This window comes from Mustela nivalis (genome assembly GCF_964662115.1).
Source record: "Mustela nivalis genome assembly, chromosome: 1".
NCBI lineage: Eukaryota > Metazoa > Chordata > Mammalia > Carnivora > Mustelidae > Mustela > Mustela nivalis.
Genome location: NC_139020.1, coordinates 180,377,870 through 180,401,580, shown reverse-complemented (window position 1 = coordinate 180,401,580; position 23,711 = coordinate 180,377,870). Strand labels below are relative to the sequence as shown.

Sequence of the window (23,711 nt, the reverse complement as noted above, 5' to 3'; positions counted from 1 at the left end):
CCCGAGCAAAGCCAAGAGTCAAGTACTTAATCAACTGTGCCACCCGGGCATCCCTCTTAAGATTTTTTAAAATAGCATTTTCTTTTCTCTAGCTTACTTTATTGCAAGAATACAGTAGGTAACACATATAATATATAAAATACGTGTTAACTGACTGTTCATGTTATTGGTAAGACTTCCAGTCAACAGTAGGCTCTGAGTGACTAAGTTTTTGGGAAGCCAACTTCCCCAACCCTTGTGTTGTTCGAGAATCAGCTGTCTTTAATTATATTGTCATTTCAGGGAACTGATTATTAATTTATTACTAATTAGGGAAAGCATGTAGTTTCTGCATTTGCTGACTTTGTGGATGAAGTGCTCTGTCCCACCCATGTCTTTAAAATTCCAGTTGTTAACTCCAATATTAGTTATTGATGAATGGTCACATAATCTCTTCCCAACAGGTCAAAAATTCAAATGCCCACAAGTGAATGAGTAGGCTGGCGGGACCTAAGGCCCTCGTGAATGACAGGGGCTGTGGAGGCCCGCTCTGGAGACCCACCTGGGGGCAGCTGTCACCACCTCAGCCTGTCACTGTAGTGTAGAAATGTGAGCCCAGGGATCCCAGGACTAACTTCTCAAGAGAACCTGGACTCTGGCATACAATCTTCCCAGTTTATATGTTGGCAACTAATTCCGTTTGTTTTATTTTTAAAACAGAGCGCAAAATAGACCAAGTAACACACATTTTCAGGCTGCATAAGGCACCTTGGCTTCCAGTTTGCAGCAAACTTAGTGGCCCCCAAACAAAGCATTTGAAGGAATCAGATAAAGAGGATATTCATTTCTCTTCTGACGTAACAAATAAACTGCCCAACTTAGCAGTTGAAACAATATGGACATGGTTTCCACAGTTTCTAATAATTTCCTTAATTCAGAAGTCTGGCACATAACAGCCAAGTCCTCTGCTCTGGGACACCCAGGACTGGAATCAAAATGTCATCTGGGCGTGTCCTCATCTAGAGGCTCAACTGGGGAAAGAATTGCTCCTAACCACCTGCACGCTACTGGCAAAATCCATTTCCATATGCCCCTATAAGCGAGGTCCTATTCTTACTATCAGCTCTGAGAGGTGGCATCCTCTCAGAGGTCCTATGTTCTTACTATCAGCTCTGAGAGGTGGCATCCTAAACTTGACCACATACATGGACCCTCCTCAGGCTGAATCTCTTCTTCCAGGAAAGGCGGAGTCCTTCACTAGAGCTCACCTGGTCAGGTCAATCCGATCCAGGATAATTTCCCTTTTCATTAATTCAACATCAATATATTTGAGACCTTAATTACATTGACAAAAATCCCTTCATCTTGGTCATATAACCATAACCTAGCCGCAGGAGGGAACCCCCATCATATTCACAAACGTGTCCACACTCAAGGGGAGGAGATAACCCAGGTCGTACACACAAAAGGGTACACGTCCTAGGGGCCATCTTAGAACTCTGTCTACCAAAATTGGGCAGACCACCCAATCACAAAATTTTATCCATACACGTGGTTTACAAACGTCCAAGTAGGTATTCAATCTAATTAGTTTAAATGATTAATCACACAAGTTAACCTCTAGATTTATATCACTGAAAATGGGCTCTGAGGAAACCATTACCCAAAGGGAATGTGCTCTCCCTAACTGCCCTTTTCTTCAGCTGTCACTCCCAGTGCTGCTGGATTGACCTGAGGACAAGCAGACCCCTTGCCCAGTCCATGTATCCACCATCCATTTTCTGAGATGTGAGCTACATTGCTGAGAACTGCAAGTACGCCTTGCTCTCTCTCCTCATGCTAATAAACCTGTCAAACACAAGCTGGTTCTGAATCCCATCTTCTTGTTCTTAATCCAATTTCCAGAGGCCCAGATCCCTATTGTCTTCTTAATTCTTAACCCTCCACTGAGTATCATTAAATACTTTTCTTCTGCTTCATGGGGTGGCTCTCCTGCCTCTAACCATAAAGTCTCACACAATTTAGTCTCCAAATTCAGACTAGGTCTTTCAGGTGGTCTCTAACCTCTCCTATCTCACATACCAGTGAAATTTGGTTTCCCTATTAGTCCCGACATCACCTAAACCTGTCTGGAAGGGTTTTACCAAATTGGGGACTATGTTTGAGATGATCTGAGTCCCAAGGTTGGGGGAATTGGTGAGCAGGAGACTTATCCAGAAACAGTCCTGAGATTTCACCTGTGGAAGGGGAAAGCAGGGAGGGAAGAAGGCAGGACAGAAGGAGGAAGAGGCCCCCGAGAACCCAGTGGAGAGTTCCAAAGCTGAAATGCCCCTTCTCAGCGATTCCAAGCTGGGGGCCAAGGCTTTATCCTTTCATGTTGACCCATCGTTGGATATGAGCTGCCCCTAAAAATATGGTTAATTTTAGGCAAGGGGTCTCTTTGGATTGAGAATAATTCAAGAAAGCTCTAGGTCATCTTTTGCAGTTGGCTGTGTCCTCATTCCTAAAGGGGGAAATAATCCTTTCATTCCAGAAGGGGACTCTGGGTCATGAGGGAATGAATCCTTCTGCATCGCAGAGTCCATCACCATCCATCTTCAAACAGAAGACGCCATGTGCAATATCCGTAATTTACTTTGTAATTTACTTTGCTGTGGAGTCATCCTCAAGAGAAGACCCATCCTCTGGGGTATAACAGACCGTACCATGCCCATTAAAATGTCATAGGAAGAGATTTCATATAGGAAGCCAATCCCCTCCTGGGCCTGTTTTGTCCTCAGATCCATTCTTTTCCCTTCCCCTAGGTCACTCCCATCAGCTGCGTTGTCCAGGTCCCTGAATCAGCTGGATTTAACCAACAGGGGGTAGTAGCTAGAGCCTGGAGGATGGAAGAAAAAGGATGGGGTATTCCTCCCCACCTTCTCCAACTGGAGCAAGATGTATGGAGTGGTCATGTCTCCTCCAAAGTGCCAGTGCCTGCCAGGAGACCGACTCTGGTTCTAGCTCCCACTGAGGGTCCCGTCCCCTAGGTGCTAGCAAACACTACTTCCTTCCTTTGTCCGACCCCGGGGAGGGTGTAGCTTCCTACTGCTCCCTATCTCGGGGCTGCCTCCATATGTTCTGTTTGACTTGTCTGGCTCTCCCTTTATTTAGGTTCCCTGAATTCAATTCTCTCTGTCCCACATTATCAGAATGGTCTGTTTTCCTGATTGGATCCCAACAAAAAAGCCCAAGCCCGAAGTCTTAAGGGCAGCCATTCCAACCTGTGGGGAAGATCCCTGATCCATCTGCGTACACAGACAATTCCATGTACCAGGTTCCCGCGTGAGCTTGCAGTGCCTTAAGCAGGTGTTTCCTGCCATCATTCTTTTTTTTTTTAATTTTATTTATTTATTTGACAGACAGAAATCAGAAGTAGGCAGAGAGGCAGGCAGAGAGAGAGGAGGAATCAGGCTCCCCACGGAGCAGAAAGCCCGATGCGGGGCTCAATCCCAGCACCCCAGGATCACAACCAGAGCCAAAGGCAGAGGCCTTAACCCACTGAGCCACCCAGGTTCCCCCTGCTATCATTCTTTATTGGAGTCAACAATCCAGACACCCAGTCAAGGACTTCTGACCTACCACATCTAACATCATTCTCCCACTTCGATTTCTTCTCCCTAGAATATTTTGTTCAAATGTAAAACAAAATTGGTGTCTCTTTAGATTTTACCTTTCACCCTGTTAAGCAGCCAAAATGCTCCTTTGCAAATGGAAATGGTTTCCAAAATAAGAGAAACTAACTAAAACTTGAGAAACTTGATTCCCAAAATACTCAGAAATTCAATGAAAAAAGACACCTTTTATTAAGGATCATCAACTCTAGGATTCTCCGCTTTGCTAAATTCTCAATGCTTCATAAAGAAACCATCTCTGGTGTCTGTTAAAATCATTTTACCTTGGTGACTTCATAAGATTTGGTTCCAGTCAAGCACAATTATTTCAAGATGGATTTCAGAGCAACTCCAAACTCCCATTTGTAGTGAGGGCCAACAATTTCTGCAGTTCCAACAAATTATCTTAGCTTGGAAAGACCTATATAAGAAACAACAAGGACAGGAAATCATTAGCCTGTTAATGCTGAAATGATACAGATTTCCAGGAGCAAAATAATGGTTCTTTGGTTTGGGGGGTTGGGGGATTTTTTTTTTTTTTTTTTTTTTTTTTTGGCCATGAAACCTGCAGCTTGAGGACGATGGGAGGGAGCCAGATGCAGCCACACTTGTAAAGGTTCTGAATAAAGGAGGGGGGGAAGACACAGAATCCAGCACTCAGTAACTCATTGCAGATTAGGTAACAGAATACAGTTTTTTGGGTTTTTTTTTAAGATTTTATTTATTTGACAGAGAGAGAGAGAACTCACAAGTAGGCAGAGAAGCAGGCAGAGAGAGAGAGGGAGAGCAGGCTCCCTGCTGAGCAGAGAGCCGGATGCAGGTCTCAATCCCAGGACCCTGAGACCATGACCTGAGCCAAGGCAGAGGCCCAACCCACTGAGCCACCTAGGCCCCCCAGAATACAGTTTTTTTTTTTAAAGATTTTTTTTATTTATTTATTTGACAGAGATCACAAGTAGGCAGAGAGGCAGGCAGAGAGAGAGAGAGAGAGAGAGAGAGAGAGGAGGAAGCAGGCTCCCTGCTGAGCAAAGAGCCCGATGCGGGACTCGATCCCAGGACCCTGAGATCATGACCCGAGCCGAAGGCAGCGGCTTAACCCACTGAGCCACCCAGGTGCCCCCAGAATACAGTTTTAAAGTAGAAGTTATCTCAGCAGCAAAGGCATTCCAAACTTGACAGAGAATCCCCAACCTTCATGATGCATAATTTCATTCACCCCATGTCATTAACAAGGGGATGAGAGCAGAAATGGAGATGGTCCCTTCCCAAGAGTTCTGCCCCTTGCCCCAGCGCTATGCAGCGCTGGAAAAACCAGCCTGAAGATCTGAATTCTTAGCTCTGCGGGACATAAACCTGCAGACGTTGCTAACCAATCAGTGAGGCTCCTTTCTGAAAAATGTTAACCAGAAGAAGAGAGGAAACGTCCCTCCAACAGAAAACATCCCACCAACATACAAAGAAAGCTTGTGAATACCATAGTTGACATTCAACACACTCCTTTAATGCACAGACCTGAAAGGACTTTTCTACTAGCAAAAACATCTTTGCAAAAGGGATTTAGATGCTTCCAAACCAAAGACATCTCAAGAAAAAAAAAAAAAATGGACCATGAAACACACCGTTTTTAACTCTGCTAAGTTTAAAACATCCCTCCAGTGGTGGAGTTGGGGGAAAAACAATGATGTGCGTCGATAAATATTAAAGTTGCAAATATGAGATAAAAATGATCTTGCGACACGGTCTAGTTACTTTAGAATCCCGTTGAACCCATCACAAACCTGCCACAAAGCACATCTGAGATTTTTTCTCTTCTTTAGCTATCTTCCCCTGAAGGTAACTATACAAGTCTGCCAGAGAACACTGTAGGTAATGGGCTTGCAGACCCGTCCCTTTGGGACCAGAGGAAAAAGAGTCAGTCTTGAGTGAGTAGCTCAGGAGAGGAGTGGCTTTGAGTAACTGTACAAGTACAAGATATTCGGGGAAAAAATAAAACATTGGCAAATGTTCATCTCCCACTTCCTCCAACTTTATTAAGTATGTTTGTCCTGATGTCCACCCAAGGGCACAATGTGACCTTCTCTTATCGGAAAGAAATACACGGTCTAATTTATCAGAATCCATCATAATGAACTTCCCACATATTGGAAACCAAAATGACCTTTCCTGGCTAATATTTATCTTGTTTTCTTCACACAAAAGGAACCACTGGGGGTTCTTTTTTCAATTCATTAAAAAATGGATCCATCAGTGAAAAGAAATGTGATCTAATAGTTCCTACGCCAGACAAGGAGCCAGGAATTTAATTTTAGGCTGAGCAGTAACTCATTCGGTCAGATTTTCCCAGGGCATACCCCCGGCACCAGCTTAAAGGGATTAACTCTTTCTTGTCACTTCTTGAACTTGAGTGCATTCAAGGCCATAGAAAATTCTGTGCAGAGCAGCAAAAGCATTTGCTTCCGGCCATTTCATTTCTCTCTCTTTTGCTTCCCAGCCATAGCACAGTGATTCCCATCCCATCATTTGTTTATTTAAAAAGTCTCAGATTATTCAGGATGAGAGGCACTGCCTATATCTAGACTTAAGGAAAAAATGTTTTCTGGGGCACCTGGGCGGCTCAGTCGGTTAAACATCTGACTCTCGATTTTGGCTCAGGTGGTGATCTCGGGTTGTGAGATGAAGCCCCACATGGGATCCACACTGGGCGTGGAGCCTGCTTAAGAGTCTCTCTCTCCCTCTCCTTCTGCCCCTCCCCCCACCACCATCCCCAACTCATGCTCTCTCTCTCTCTCTCTTTCAAAAAAAAAAAAAAATTACAAATGTTTTTACGTGCACAATCATTCTCAGAATGAACTTCACTCCACATTTAGATGCCAGGCTATATTTCTCATCTTTCCCCTGGTGTGCTCTTTTCCTGTGCAGAGACAATCACTCTTGTCCAACAGAAAAGCAGAATGCCTATTTATGTTTCTTGGTCCAAGACACTTTGAGGTTCCCAGCCAGAGGAACCTGGTTTGTGATGTTTTATTTATTTCCATTGTACACAGGAAAAAATCCTGCCTACACTTGATTTTTTTTTTTTCTATCAAGGAAACAGTAAGGTTTTACCTCTCTTTTCTCTTGATCTATTTGCCCTCACCATTAGTGGGCTGAATCCCCTATGGGGATTATTCTTTTGGAATACAGTCATTTACCTGTTGTAGATAAGCACTCACAGAATATCTCTGTTGATTTTCCTATACCCACCTCACTGCGCACATGTCAATCAATATAGCATCCAACCCCTCTTCATCTATTTTGTGTAAAAATTTACAATGATGAAATATCACACTTCCCTCTAGAATTGGAAGACACAACGACCTTAAAGCTAGCTCTAATCAGGATGAAAAATCAGACTAACTCAAATTTGAGGGACATTCTAAAACGTAATTGCTTTTGAAAGTGTCAAGGTCGTGAAAGACCCCCCCCCAAAAAAAAAAAAACTAAGGAATGGTTTCAAATAAAGGAGAGACACATGGCAAAGGAATGCATTTGTGACCATATGTGGGATCTTGGGACCAGAAAAAAATACAAATACGCAGACCTTTCCTCAGAATAAACTGCATACGCACACATATACATCCACACAAACAGCCGTATACACATATACAATACACACACGCACAGCTCTAAAGGACAGTATTGGGCCAATTAATAATTTCTCAATATAGTTTGCAGATTAAATTACAGGGTATTAATGTATCAACATTAAGTTTCCTGACTTTGATCATATTGTAGATAAGAAAGAGAATGTCCTTATTACTAAAAAAAAAAAAAAAAAAAATACACCCTAAAATATTTAAGGATAAAGAAACAAATGTCTCCATCTTATTTTCAAATGATTCTGAGGGTAAAAAAAAAAAATAGAGGGGGCGCCTGGGTGGCTCTGTGGGTTAAGCCTCTGCCTTTGTCTTGGGTCATGATCTCAGGGTCCTGGGATCGAGCCCCGCATTGGGCTCTCTGCTCAGCAGGGAGCCTGCTTCCCCCCCCCCTCCCTGCCTCTCTGCCTACTTGTGATCTCTGTATGTCAAATAAATAAAATTCTTTAAAAAAAAAAAAAAGCACTCACGGGGTGCCTGGGTGGCTAAGTCAGTTAAGCAACTGCCTTCGGCTCAGGTCATGATCCCAGGGTCCTAGAATGGAGTCCCACATCGGGTTCCCTGCTCAGCAGAGAGCCTGCTTCTCCCTCTTCCTCTGCCTCTGCCTGCCTCTCTGCCTACTTGTGATCTCTCTCTATATATAGCTCTCTGTCAAGTAAATAAATAAAAATCTTAAAAAAAAAAAACTGTCATTGGAAGCCATTGAGTTTCCATGATTGAAAAAATAAATAAATAAATAAAAATTAAAAGCACTCACATAGCGCCAGGCCCTGTGTCAAGCACTTTAAAATACAAGTTCACTGAACAGTAGGATTTACGTATATCCGGACATACAGATGAGGACTGTAAGGCATAGAGAGAAGAAGGGATTGCCCAAGGTCACTCAGCTAGCAAGCAGCCAGGCCAGGATTCAAATCCAAGCCATCTGACACCAAGGCACCGACTGTTTCAGTTCCTGTAAAATCATTTCCAAAAAGAATTAGTCCCTCTTCATGCTTTAGTAAATAGACTGAAAATAAATCTATCTTTCTTTGGGAATTCAAGACACTGGTCAGCATCCTAAAGTTGAGAATTCTGTTTCTGGAAAAACACGTCCAGGCTGTTGGACTGAACTTGCAAGCAGATCAGAGCTGGGAGCCAAGGCGGGTTTCTATTAACCCCTCACTTAGTTTGCTTCATCAATGAAGGAATTCAGCATCAAAACTAAACAAAACAAAACAAAAGCGGATCTTTGTCCATGCATCCACTCAAACTCATTTCCTGACAAACTTCAATAGGAAAACATTTCTGAAACAATAAAATACAGAACATTCTCACAAAGCAAAAGGTCCCCAAGCTACTAAACAGCACTGCCCTTTCCTGCCTGCCCACTAGCAGAGGGGGAGGGTTGTAGGTTCTACCCTATGTCACCTCCGAGTGAGTAGCCATAACTCGCCAGACTCGCCATCAGTCCAACCGATCTCCCAGAGTAGGATCTACTGGGATGGTCTAGCGACTCCAGTTCTCAGCCTCCCAGGTACCAGGCTGCAAACTGGAATAATTCTTCCAAGTATTGATAGAAGATGTGACACCCTTACGTTTGGACATCGTGATAAATCACTTTGCCACACTAATGTCTATTCAATCAAGACCGAAGAGGACATAAGAAATGTATCCTGAATTAGCAACCCAGGTTTGGGGAGTTCAAAAAAAGAAAGGGGGCAGGAGGGTTTGGAGTGGAAACCAGGTGAAAAGATGATCCCCCAACAGTGATGTCTTGTCTGATAAGCAACGGAAATTTGGAAACAGAAGTTGCCTGCATAAAATAATTCGTCATTTCTCCAGGCAGAAATGAGAAAAGATGTTTCCATTTCCAGGTGCTTAAATAAAAAAATAAAATAAAATAAAAATAAAAAACATTGAATTGTCTTCTGGAAATTTTCAAACAGCTTTTCCGTGAAAATATGTAAAACCACATGTAATCCCTCTCTTGACAAATTTATTCTGAAACCAGTATTAATGAGCTTCTTCCACTGAAGAGTGGGCTGATGAAGGTAAATGTATTTAATAGGTTATTGACGCTTATGTGAATATATTTCAAACACAGATGCATGGCTGAGGTCTCCATTGGGTTATCATTCATAATTATCACATGACGCATGGAATTACTTCAAATTTAGAGTATGTTCACCATCATATGTTAAAGTGGGCCCTTTTTTCTGCCGAAATGTGGTATATGCATGTCATAAATTGCTTTTTTATTGCTTGCTTAAAAACGTCTGGAAGAATTTACCACCGAGCCATTTTACAACATATTAAAGCACGTCGTAAATGAGCCATTAAAGACAATAACTGTGTCTATTAAATATTAAAGAATTTTATAAATGGCATTTTAATTTCAAGTGTTACCAGTACCATCTCATCTGCATTAGGTGGTAGGGAGTTCTTTAAAAAGGCTCTTCCAATTGGAGATGAATTAAATAAATTAAATAGACATGCTGTGTTTTTATAAGGTGCACACACTGTCATTTTTAAGAACTGAGAAATTCCTTAACACCACAGAGCTGCTTTATTTAAGCGCTGTGGCACAATCCTTCCTAGTGGAATTATGGGCAAACGGTGCATTTTGTTAATGAAGAAAAACGCCAGCCTTCCAGTGACCATGAAAAGTACAAAAGCAATCATCGCTAAGTGATAATGGCTCATCGAGAGCCTGGGTACATAAAACAGAGAAAACAGACTGGTAAGTTCCGTGAAATAAGATGGACTCACCGAATTCAGGGACGCCCAGCAGGACTCCACAGCTTGTTGTCCAAGTGAAATCGCCCAGGTCTGGGGCTCAACAAATGTGAACAGTAATGGCAATTTAGCCATAAATCTCTCAAGGCCCAATTATCCTTACTGCAGAGAAGGTTTATTCCTTTTAATTAGCCCAGTGTTTAATTGGAAATTTTCCTCTCATTCTCATTTTTCAAATAATCAAAACAGAGCGTCCAAGGATTTTAACATAATAAATGACCAACAAAAGAATATTTTGAAGGCTGCCCACAAGTCGCCAGACACTTGGAATTTTTATGTAAAAAGTTTTTATGTAATGTGACGAACTGCTACACAAAGAAGATTCGTAAAGTAAGTTGTACATAAATATCAGTAACAGGACTTCTACTCTAATCGTTATGGCCTTAGCTGGGGCACGGGGTTGAGGTCGGGGGCGGGGCGGGGGGGGGGGTGTCAGTCGGCGTCTCTTCATTTAGGTCCAAAATCTCAACCTCTTGACGGGAGGGATGATATCTTATGTCTCCTCTACCCTAAACTCTCACATAATGCCCACATCGTGGGTGTTACATATGCTTGATTAAATAAATGAATAAAATGGAAGTCTTTTGTGTCACTCCCAAATGAATGGTCACTTCATTTCTAGGCCCCTAAATCCCTCACCTGTGAACTAGTAGAGTTCAACTAGAAGACCGCCAAGGTGCCGTCCCACTGTAATAATGACCCACAAGAGCATTTTAGGAAAAACACAGTTTTTTCGATAACATACAGCTCATGGACATATATACACAGCAAATTCAGCTGTGACAAAATTGCATGGCAAGGCAACACCCACTACAGACAATATTGGCCATTTTAATCTATTAGTGGGATAAATGCTTCTTAAGAGCTTAATCTAAACCTTTATTAAATTTCAACCTGAAAATCATCTTTTGTTTGGCAACAGTGCCCTCCAGTGGCCACAAAAGGAAGTCTGTTGACCGTGCTAACGTGAACTGATCTACATTTTTGTTAGAGAATGTTTTAATTTTTTAATAAAGCCACATTTATAAACAGAATATAAGCTATCCTTAAATAAACATAAGATATTGAATAATTTATATAACCATATCACACTAAATGGCATCACAAAAATGGTTAAAACAGACCAACAGCTTCTAAATGAAATGGTAATTCTTTATATGAAATACTACATAGAGTAAACACAAGACCATATTGGGATTTAGTATTTGTTGCTTCTCCCTGTTACTTCTACAACTCAAGTCAATGTTAAAATCTATTATCAAAAGTCCCCAGGCTATTTAAAGATGCTCAAAATACCCAGCCTGAATATACTAAATGCCTCCTAGACTTTACACTAGGACATGCTGGGAGGAAATAAAGAGTAAGACTGATTTCCTGTCCACCCATAAGTGATCGTGTACCTGGAAAGGGCAAACACACTCAGGGCAACCAAGACAGTAGGTCACCATAGTTGGTGTTGTCTTTCAGAATGATAAAAATTAAAACAATGTCAAGAAAAGTAAGATCAGGGAGGGCTTCTGTAATCCAGGAAAACTTTCCAGAAGAGGCAACAATGCAGTCCGAAGAAGGAATAAAGGAATATTTGGAGAAAGGAGTAAAGAGTACTATTTGGAGAAAGGAGTAAATGTTTGGGGATTTTTAAATTTCCGGTTTTGTTTTTTGTTGCTAATGAGGGAAGTTCTGCATGCACATGTGGGTTTGTCTTGCTTTGCTCTGATTTGAGATGGTGGAGGAGGGGAAGGGCCACGGAAGGAAACCACAGAACTCAGGGAAAGGGGGAAAAGAGAGGAGGCAGGTAAGGGAGACTGACCGTATGCGGAAGTCCTACAGAAGAGCTGGAGACAATCTTCTCTGTTGTCTCCACGTTCCTGGGTCACCTCTGCAGGATTCCTTCAAACAAGTAAAGTATTTTTTTTTAATCAACTTCAACTCTCCTGCTCCAGGCCCTATGCTGGGAGCTGAGCACAGAGGACAGATCAAGTCCTGGGTGGCCTGGGGCTTGTGTTCCAGCAAGGGGAGACAGACAGGTAAATGAGCATGAGTAAGAGAACTGTGGGTTAAGAGAAGTGTAACCAAGAAAAGGAAAACGAAAAGGGAAACAGAGACTGGCTGGTCTTGCTGGACGAGAAGCTACCTGGACTGGGTGCTCAGGGAGAGCCTGTCTGAAGCCAAATGAAGCCTGGTCTAGTCGGGAGCAGAGAGACATTCAGAGCGGACGGGGGCTGGCAGCTAGAGGAGTGAGGAACTTGAGATGATGTCAGACAGGTCCCAGGGCAGAGAGCAAGGGAGCCTGCAAATCACAGGACGGAGCTGGAATTCGATTCCACATGTGCGGTGAGAGTTTTAAAAGGACAGAAATTGAAGATGGGCTAGGTTTTCAAAAGGGCCCTCCAGGGTGCCTGGGTGGAGTCAGTCAAGTGTCTGTCTTTGGCTCAGGTCATGATCCCAGGGTCTTGGGATCCCCAGGTTGGGTTCCTTGCTCAACAGGAAGCCTGCTTCCCCTCTCCCTCTGCCTCCTGCTCCCCCTGCTTGTGCGCACTCACGCTCTCTCTGTGTCAAATAAATAAATAACATACTAAAAAAAAAAAAAAAAGGGCACCTGGTGGTTCAGTGGGTTGGGCATCTGCCTTCTGCTTAGGTCATGATCTCAAGGTCCTGAAATGGAGCCCCACATCAGCTCTCTGTTCTGCAGGGAGCCTGCTTCCCACCCCACCCCCTGCCACCTGCCTCTCTGGCTACTTGTGAACTCTCTCGCTGTCTGTCAAATAAATAAATAAAATCTTAAAAAAAAAAAAAAAAAGAAAGAAAGAAAGAAAGCACTCTCCAGCTGCTGGATGGAGAATGCCCTCTGATGGGCTAATGCTGAGAGACTACTGCACCAGTCCAACTGAGACATGGTGATGGCTTGAGGCAGGATGGCAACAAAAGAGCCAGAGAAGAATTCATGTTCCAAAGCCTAAAACAATGCTTGCATATAACAAGTTCCCAGTAAGTGCTGATGAATGAATGAGTGAGTGCCTAAGCCAGCCCATGGTAAAACTCTTTTCCCTTCATTAATCCTCTCTAGGGCTGGCATCTATCTTACCAGTGAGTGCAATAAAATTACTAACTGCCTTATCTACCCCCTCAAGAGTAGTAAAACTTGCAAAACATTTTATCAACTGCTTGTTTGGTGCACATTGAGGTCTCAACCTAGAACTGCATGAGAATGAATTTGGACTTGAAACTAATGTAAAATTGTGTGGCGAGTACACTGCAATTAAGACAGAGAGAGAGAATGAATTTGGTCAGCTAACTTCGAGAATAGAACACTGATGAAGTCTTCTCTTACATACATTACTGAGTTATCTCCAACACCCCGTGTGAAGACAAAACTAATAAACCAACTTACAATGTCCAAGCCTCAGGTCTTGGCACCAAGAATGCTAGTTTTTATGCTTCAGATGTTGCACATCCTAGAGTCAATTATATTTCACCCTTCACTTTAGCTACTAGGAAGCTCAGAGCCAAATTTATTGTCTACCACCCATAACTGAACAGAACTTCTCACCATGTACTTTATATACTAAATTTACACTTAGTTTTTCTATGTTCCCTCTATCTTTCATTCCACTGAATATTGTTAAAGGCTTTCTCTAGTCTGCTTTGATGGGGACAAATACATGAGTATATAAACAAGTTCAATTTATCCTCTCTCTTCATCCACTTCCCTTTTGTCTACCCATTCTACTCACCATCCCAAAACTCAAAATTCCCAGCTTGACACGGCCGCCTAAGGGTAGAAGCATTATTTCTACATAATAAAATGAAAAATGTCACCTACACTACACAGCACAGGAATTAACAGGCAATGAATCACATTAGGATTCATGAATGGGTTTCCTGGTAGGTAATAGGATGGGGGGGAAGGGCCAAAGGACCAGTGCTGTTTACTTTCTGGGAGGAACAAAGTCTATTGCATACAACAGAGGGAAGCAAGCAGCGAGGGGGCCAGGGGGAAGATGAAGCAAAGGGATGTGTTGGAAAGGGACTCCAAGGATACACATCTTACAGCTTGAACAGAGCTCAGTCTTGGTTCACGGTGACTCAAACCAGTCATAGCCTCCGAAAGTAAGACCCTGATATGTTTGATCCTAGAGTCCAGAAAAACATTCATGGACCCTAGAAAACAGTGGAAAGCCATAAAGGTCCCCCAATGATAGGTCCGTGATCAAAGGAGTGAGTCTGAACAAATAAAGCAAAGCTGTATTTCGTACCAACCATCGAGAATCAAACCGACCAGTGGGGGCCGCCTCTTACAGAGAGCATGACCCCTCCCAGCCTCACAGACTAACTTTTATGGAGCAAAGGCCATGTGGTTGGGCCTGGCCACACACAGGTAGCCAATGAGATTGCAACACACAGAGAAAGCTGCACAGTCATGCTAGGTTCCACATGGGTGGCCAATTGAATTACAATTCACCCCTAGTAGCTATTTGAACTAGCCTATCACCTTGGTCAGAATTGGCGCCCAAAAGGCGGGGCCCACACTCCTTGCTAGCTAGGGAGACAGTATGCGCGCTCTACTGATTATATGTCTCCACCTCACCCAACTCATTGGACTCATTCCTGCATTTGGGCTCTGTTATCAGGGTCTGGTCGACCATATTCTATTGGTTTCCAGGACTTGCTTTTAAGTAAGTTCCCCTGGGTGGGGGAAGTGGGGGGAGGGTCAGTTTAAATTTTACTGCATAAACAACAAAATCCCTGTTTAATGGGATGGAATCACTCTGGCTAAATAGGCCCTTACTTTACCTGATTGTTTTAGATCTTAAGTCAAGAGAATAGAATCAAAGAATCTGATAGTGTGGTAACATGTTAACGATAGGTACTCAGGGCCCAACACTGGACCCATCAGTTCATTTCTCTGCTCATCTAATCCTCGAAATAATCTGAGAAGGCAATTCTTTTTAATTCTTTTGTTACCCTTTTTTTTTATAATTTTTTTATTTTTTATAAACATATAATATATTTTTATCCTCCGGGGTACAGGTCTGTGAGTCACCAGGTTTACACACTTCACAGCACTTACCATAGCACATACCCTCCCCAATGTCCATAACCCCACTCTTTATTTTTTTAAAGATTTTATTTATTTATTTGTTAGAAAGGGAGAGGGAGCAGCAAGCAGAGGGAGAGGGAGAAGCAAGCTCCCCACCGAGCAGGAAGCCTGTCGCAGGGCTCCATCCCAGAACCCTGGGATCATGACCTGAGCCAAAGGCAGAGGCTTAACCAACTGAGCCACCCAGGTGCCCCTTTGGTCAACCTCTATTTAACAGAGGAGAAAATAAGCCCTCCTGCTTACTTACACGAAACAAGTAAGAAGTGGACTCAGGATTCCGAACTGGGCTGAGAGATTCCATCCTCTGGGAGGAAAGGGGAGTTTAAAACAGAGGGGGAGGGGCGCCTGGGTGGCTCAGTGGTTGGGCCGCTGCCTTCGGCTCAGGTCATGATCTCGGGGTCCTGGGATCGAGTCCCGCATCGGGCACTCTGCTCAGCAGGGAACCTGCTTCCTCCTCTCTCTCTCTGCCTGCCTCTCTGCCTACTTGTGATTTCTCTCTGTCAAATAAATAAATAAATAAAAATCTTTAAAAAATAAAAAAAATAAAAAAAAATAAATAAAACAGAGGGGGAAAAAAATGGGGTGGGGGCTAGAAATAGTACATGCTCAGTCAAGACTGAAGACTGGGGTTGGTGCAACACAGAATATCCCGCTCAGAACGTCCCACAGTCTGAGGAGGGACTTCTTAGAAGGACAGAGTCTTCCTAACAACTCGCCATCATTGAAGGACAACATCCCATAAATTCCAGCCACATATCTGCTTTTGCATGTGTAAACATTATGAAATACCTATCAAATATTTCCAAGGAAAGCTTGCCATCAGAGTTGAGATGAGCTCTAAGTGTAAAAACCACATCGCATCTGAGAGACTTAGTACAAAAGAAAGAACCACCTCATTAATAAGGTCTTTCCAAATGAAGAAAAAAAGTTTAGATAGAATCTAAAAGAAGAAAAAAAAATCCAGAGTGTCTTATTGTCTGTGGATAACACTTGCGGTTATACCCATGGGCCTGGATTTTGTTTTTCACTTTCAAAAATTTTGTGTAACCCCCCCATCTAAACTTCTGTCATTTCCAAGGGTAATTAATATTTGGAAAGATCTTTTGGTGTTCATAACAAGTTGTGTTAAACTCCTCCTATAATTTGATATCATTGACATCAGTTAAAGGCCTGGGAGGCCATTCCTCTTACTCAAGACCAGAAAACACAAAACAAAACAAAAAATCCAACTTACATTTATAAGGCATTACGACCAGACACTGAATTTTCAGAAATTTCTAAGCCTAGTCCACATTTTCACACAAGAATTCACTAATCATCTTCATTTGGGCATGAGGGAAACATTCTGACAGCAATTATGCCCATATAAGGAAATAAAAGGAAATCATGAGGTCATGATCCCATAATTCCAACACACAAGAGATGCACCACACACTAGGAGACTTCTAAAGCAGAGAAATACAGGAAGCTAGGAAGAATAACCTTTCTTCCTAGTCATAGATTTATGCCCTCAAGGTAAAAAATGCACTATCCATCCCCAGAAGGAAGCAATGCATGTAAAAATTAAGATTATCATAATCTGCTGCATAACATAAAAATACACAAAATGTAGATTCATCTTTGTGAATGGCAGGACCTTTAAACTTTAATTAAAATAACTGATCACTTGAAAACCCATCAATTGTAATCAATTCCAAAGAACCTTTGTAAACAGTGGGGGTCAGAGAGAGCAGAAAAGAGTAAATTCCAAAACAATCCAGTCTTTCATAGCCTTCCTGCCTCAGGGCCTTTGCCCACCTTCTCCACCTAGTTAATTCCTGCTCAATCTTCATCTCTCAGGACACCCACCACCTCCTGGGGGAGGCACTTCCCTAATTACTAAGTAAAATCTCTAAATTTAAGCCTTTTCCTTTTGATTAATCAGAATTGCATTGCCATACTCATGTGGGTCTCTCCTATAAGACCTGAAGCTCCATGAAGGCAAGAATAAGAGTCTTATCTTAGCATTGCATTTCATCTCCAGGCCTTGGTACTGGACCTGACATGGATCAAGCATTCAACACATATTTGTTGTATCAATAAATGAATCTGAAAAACTCAACATAAGTAGGATGTCCAATGCCCTCTGCTTAAATTCAGGTTTTCAATCACCGTATTCATCTTGTGGCAACATTTTTAACTACAGACACCTTTTTAGGTGTGGACCCAACTCAGAGCTATGGCTTTCCCTGAGAACATCCCAGCTCCCAACCAAAGCTCTGGAGAGAACATCCCAGCTCCCAACCAAAGCTCTGGAGAGAACATCCCAGCTCCCAACCAAAACCAACTATGCTTTGCTACGTGGTTCAGCCACCCGGAACTAAAATTCAAGCCACGCCAAGTGAAGTCTCCTCTTCCTGGAACTGAGAATTGAGCCTGAGAGACAGGTAGTCTCCTAGTCATTCCGGAATAAGCTCTTAGAGCAGAGACACAGAAATCTGGGACCTGTGGAGTGGACAGCTCTCACCAGAACACATAGGGGCACAAAAAAAGCCGGTCTGCACAGAGACAAGACTGTCACAGTTGTCCAAAGAGCAGAAATGAGACAGAAGGACATGATGCAGGTCCCAGAATGTTGTTCTATGATTAACCTTTCCTTGGCCTGCCTTCAACCCTCCCCTCGCATTCCGTAAGAACGTCTAAAAGTTATTTTTTAAATAATAATTTTCATCTTTGGCCTAGCTAGAGTGAGTGTTTAGTTTACCCCCATTTCCTAGATGGGTAAATGGAGACCCCCAGAAATTACCTTCCGAAGGTCACAAAGCTCACAGGGTTCATACCCAAGCCTACCCACAGAACAATTCTGTCTGCCCTGTCCAACTGTGAATTAACATCCATGAAAAAAACTTTTTTTTTTTAATTACTATAGCTTTATTTTTAAAATTTTTTATTTTTATCATTATGTTCAACTAGCCAGCATAGATTAGTTTTTGACGTAGCGTTCAGCATTCACTTGTTGCGTGTAACACCCGGTGCTCCTCACCACACGTGCCCTCCTCACCGGCCGCCCCATCCCCCACCCCCCCTAAAACTTTCAACTGAGTTTACCAGGGGCACGAGGCACATTTCCAGGGCTCTGCAGCTCCACGGGGTGAGTGGCATATTAAAGGGCGCAGCTACAGAACCTCTCGCCCCCTGTGGAAAGTTCCACCGGACAGCACTGGCTCCATGAAGGGTCCCCTCCGTTTGAAAACTCTAAAATGAACTGCAGAAACAGGAAACGGCAACTCAGAAAAAATAACCCACACAGGAAGAAAAAAACCCGACAAGAATATCCTTCATCATATCCTCACAGGAGGGTGCCTGGGGGGTGGGGGCGGGCAGTCAGTTGGGTGTCTGGCTCTTAGTTTCGGCTCAGGTCATGATCTCATGAGATTGAGCCCCAAATCAGGCTCTGCTCTTGGTGTGAAGTTTGCCTGGGATTCTCTCTCCTTCTCTGTCTCTCCTGCTCATGCTCTCTCTTTCGCTCACTCTCGCTCTCTCTCAAATAAATAAATCTTTAAAAAAAATAAGATATAATAAAATAAAATAAAATATCCTCAAATGGATAAGAGGGTCTGCAACCAAGAAAAAAATCCAGGGTGTTATTTAAAGAAGAAAAGAGGGGACACCTGCCTGGCTCAGTCGGAAGAGCACAGGACTCTTGTTCTCATGGCTGTGGGTTCAAGTCCCAATTTGGGTGTAGAAATTACTTAAATAAATAATTTTTTTTTTTTTTTAAACAGAGAGAGAGGGTGCATGGGTGACTCTGTCAGTTAAGCATCTGCCTTCAGCTCAGGTCATGACCTGAGGGTCCTGGGATTGAGTCCCCACGTTGGGCTCCCTGCTCAGTGAAGAGCCTGCTTCTCCCTCTCCCTCTGCTGCTCCCCCTGCTTGTGCTCTGTCACTCTCTCTCTGTCAAATAAATACATTTTTTTAAAAAGGAGAGAGAGAGAGAGAAAGGAAATATCCAGGAGACAAACAAGAAAATCAGTAGAGGGACGGTTGAGGAAATTTTCCAAAAAATAAAGCAAAAAGGCAAACAGATGGGAGCTAAGAGAGAAACAAAAGAAACTTTGAGTGTCAGGGAAGGAATTCCAGGACCCGGATATTAAGAGTTCTGCTAAGAAGAGAGACAGAGAAGATGCAAGGGAGAGAATCATCAAAGAAAAAATTTTTATTCCTGGAAAAGAAGGACACACGTTTCCAGATGGAAATGTTTGAGTCCTCAGCATAATAGTTGAAAATAGACACGCACCAGAACACTGGAGACAAACAGAAGACACTTAAAAGTTCCAGGAAGATAAAAACAGGCCAAATGCAAAGGAATTCAGCTCCCAAAGTATTTACTGCTCAAGCATACCTTCTAAGAAAGCAAATGAAGGGGATGATCCACCAAAATCAAGAAATAAGCGAAGAGGGGCACCTGGGTGGCTCAGTTGGTTAAAGGACTGCCTTCGGTTCGGGTGGTGATCCTGGAGTCCCGGGATCGAGTCCCGCATCGGGCTCTCTGCTCAGCAGGGAGTCTGCTTCTCCCTCTAACCCTCCCCTTCTCGTGCTGTCTCTCCCTCTCATTCTCTCTGTCAAATAAATAAATAAAATAAAATAAAATAAAACAAAAAAAACAAAAAAAAAAACCTAAGAAAGTCTTCCTACAATGGGAATACAGGAAACATGATATCCAACTCAGGTGTTCAGGAGAATGCCAGCTGCTTTAACAAAAAGACCCAACAACTCACGGCTCAAACAAAAGTTCATTGCTCACTCCAAAAAAGAAAAAGAAAAGAAAAGAAATTGCAGAAGCTCATTTCAGCCCATACACTAAATACAGTGGAAGACCCCGGAACCTGGGCAGGTCTTGCCAATTCAAAACATGGGTTCTTGTTTCCATTGTGCCCTATCTGTTCAGCAAGCAAATCAATGGACCTCTCTGAACCTCAAGTTCTTCATCTTGAAAATGGATTTTTAAATCGTTGACCTGGGCTACGGTGGAGTTAAATGAGGCATGGTATGGAAAAAGTCTGCGTCAATGATGCCCATTCCAATAGGAGTTGTTGTAATGACCTCCAGAACCCCTATAAATGTCCCGCTCTACCCTGAGGGTTTTCTTTGCATTGAATGCAACTGATCGTCTCCAGATGCTTTGAGGTAGGTGCTTGTCATTATCCCCCTTTACAGAGGAGGAATTTGGATGCAGGAACGTAATTCGACGTGCCTAAGATCAGCTACCAAGTGGCAGAGCTGGGATAGGGGCTCGGGTTCCAGAGTCTACCCTCTCTTCCGCTGGGAAACACAGTCTTCCCAGGATCTAGAAATCAGCGCTCCCCCCTCCTTTCCCCACACCCTACCACTTTTGTCAGCCCATACCAGTACCATTCACTTTCTGGATGCACACACGAGTTAGAATACTGTCTTCGGGCTTTCTCTTCTAACATTTTCACCTTGTGGTCACATATATGTTTGTCTCTGGGTCTGAAACCTTATTGGACCGGAAAACACTCGACGCCAAAACCAAACTCAGCCTTGTTCACGCCACAGCGTTGTGCAAAGCATAATCAGCAAAAGGATCCTGCCTGGAAAAACCTGACAAACCAAGTTAGTAAAATCACGTTCCAAAGTATTTTCTCTCTCTTTTTTTTTTAAGATTTTATTTATTTATTTGACAGAGAACACAAGTAGGCAGAGAGGCAGGCAGAGAGAGAGGGAGAGAGAAGCAGGCTCTGCACTGAGCAGAGAGCCCGATGCGGGGCTCGATCCCAGGACCCTGGGATCATGACCTGGGCTGAAAGCAGAGGCTTTAACCCACTGAGCCACCCAGGCGCCCCCAAAGTATTTTCAATCTAATAAGTAATTTCAGACATCACTGGTTCTCCCAATCAATGGCCATTTCTGTAAGAGACGAAAGGAACCAAGAAAAAGGAGGGGAAAAAAAAAAAAATAGGCAGACACAGGAATCCTGAGCGGTAACATCCCAGGGTGCTCAGTCTCGGATTAACACGGGTCTGACCTACAATAATGGTGGGTACCGCGCTGACAAATCTTTCCTTTGACCGACATTTGCTGATATCTCCTGTGAGGCAGACCCTGGAGCAAACAGGAGCTTTTGCCCAGGACTTAGAGCAACGGCCGATCCTGCGAATGTGGCTTCTGAACATGAGGTCACTGGGTAGAATTCAGGGCTTCATGAACTGGGATGAAGAAAAAAAAGACATCTTTCTTTTTTCACTCACCTTTATTTGAAACCCATCACATCCCTCAAAGATAAAAGTCAGCAACAGGGGGCACCTGGGTGGCTCCGTGGGTTAAGCATCTGCCTTCAGCTCAGGTCATGAGCTCAGGTCATGATCTCAGGGTCCTGGGATCGAGCCCCACATCGGGCTCTCTGCTCAACAAGGAACCTGCTTCCCCTTCTCTCTCTCTCTGCCTGCCTCTCTGCCTACTTGTGATCTCTTTCAAATAAACAAATAAAATCTTAAAAAAAAAAAAAAGAAAAGAAAAGAAAAGTCAGCAACAAATGGCAGGAGTTATGTAGCAATTCCTAGAACAAGGTCATACATAGAAAGTACAGGTATTCTCAAGTCACATTGCAGTTTGTGGTGTAGACCTCAAAATCTGTATCCATGGCCTCTCCGTAATTATATAGCTCATGGATCTGCCCAAAGAACATGCTGTTTAATGCATTAATACCAAAGTGCGTGTTCTCTATCACAAACTGCCTTCATGCTGCAATCACTACAGGACAGTACAGCTGGCTTCCTTTGAAGTCCCATGGATTTTGTTTTATGTGCTTTAAAATGTATTCTGAGACGAAATCCACTGGCTTCACGAAATGTCCAAAAGGACCTATGGCACAGAAGGGGTTAAAGGATCTAGATCCCAGGAGCTAGCAAAACGGATGACCCTATCACAGCTACCTTCTCCCTCTTTCCCCCTCCGCCCTACGTAAGCCGGACCTTGCACCCAATTCTGCCAGTTCTGACACAAAAAGTTGGAGAGCAAACTCGCAGAAGATGTACTGACATCTGTGTAAGGCATAAACCAGTCACAGAACCACCAGGAAAGACTTGCAGAATGATTTTCGCAAGGTTAAAAAAAAAAAAAGAAAGAAAAAACACAATTTGCCCTGTATAGAAAGCACCATCGTTTCAAGTACTTCTTGCAACCACTATTTGTAATAATACGTATTCCAACTTGCAAGTGTAGAAATGGCCTCATTATCCCCACAGAGGTCCTTCAGAAAGTCTATTTCAAAGCAAGCACATTTGAAAGTTAGCCCGCAATCTAAAAGCCAGAGCTATAAATACGCAGGGCCTGGGAAAGCTAGAGCGGGCCGGATTCCATGATTGCATCTTCAAGGAAGAAACCGGCAGAGCTGGAGGCCAGCAGATTGCTCAGCGAACAGCTGTAAGAAAAAGGGAGACGAAGTGTCAAAGATCTTTAGGGTAACAGGTGTCAGAAGTCCAAGGGCAAAGAGACCCCCAACATCCTGAAAGAGATAAAATACACACGCAGGCGAGCATTAACAAAGAGGTGCATGAAAGCTTTCCCGATGGATATTGCAAGCGTCTGTGCAGGCTCTGACAAAGGACAGGCAACAATGAAGTGAAAGTGTCCATATGAATGGGGTCTCGGGATGGGTTCGCCCCCAACCAGAGCCCAAGACAAGGGCATACAGATGCATAAATGAGGTTGCTGCCTCAAACAGTGGCAGCCAGATTCCTTAAGGCCTCTCAAGAAGCAATGAGAATGGTTCCCAGAATCGGCCACCGAAGGACAGCAGGGAGAAGCATTTATGCACTAGATTTCCATCACGGACATCACGTCCCAGGTTTGCATGGGCCGCCTCTGCGACACCACAGAAGACCCTGTGAGGAAGGCAGAAAGACTTGGCAGACACTAGGGATGGAACAGGAGCAGCTCAAGCTGCTTATAGGTGCTGGTACCTCGTGCTCTAGCCCTCAGCTCCCTGGAGACTGACCTCTGAACTTGCAAGGAATGGTCCTTTGCAGCTGCCGAGGGTTATGAGAGAGCAGAGGTACCTACAACCCAGTGCAAAGGAGGAATGCAGGCTTTTCTCCTCTACAGCCACTTTCCTGCACTGAATTTTAAAATCCCTTCACTAGCCAAATAGATCTGAGCCCCAGCTATGCAATCGGTACTGCCTCTGGGTACGGGCACAAGCAATGAGGGGGACAGGCGAGGTCTCTGCCTTGTATTCTGGTTTCAGCCATCTGAAAAATGAGTATTCGACATTGATAAAAAGAGATGACAACAGACAACAGAAAGGAATGAGGAAGGGGGAGAAGACAGAGAGAAGAATTCAGCAAGGGCAGTGGGACATTATTGTTTTGTGCTGGAACCTCAAAGATGACAAGGAGCCAGCTGTGGGACCCATGGAGGAAATGCTTTTAACCAGAGAGAACAGCACATCCAAAGGCCCTGAGGTGCAAAGAAGCGAGCCAGAGCCCTAGTGAGGGAAGAGTCTTCCATAAGGTGGGTGGAAGGGAGCATCTATTATAAGCAAGAATTCTCACTGGTCAGGGAGTG

The 23,711-nt window shown here is 43.4% G+C and overlaps 1 protein-coding gene across 2 annotated transcripts in view; it reads right to left on the bottom strand.

Moving 5' to 3' along the window:
* TAFA4 (TAFA chemokine like family member 4) overlaps positions 1-23,711 on the bottom strand; it is a 184,732-nt gene that overhangs the window by 132,481 nt on the left and 28,540 nt on the right. Inside the window, exon 2 of one of the 2 annotated variants that reach the window (XM_082691333.1) lies at positions 3,917-4,053. The exons of the other annotated variant lie outside the window; for it this stretch is intronic. Coding sequence (XP_082547459.1) covers positions 3,917-3,930 — 14 coding nt within the window. The 5' untranslated portion in view covers positions 3,931-4,053. The remainder of the gene's footprint in view (positions 1-3,916; positions 4,054-23,711) is intronic. 2 annotated transcript variants of the gene reach the window in all.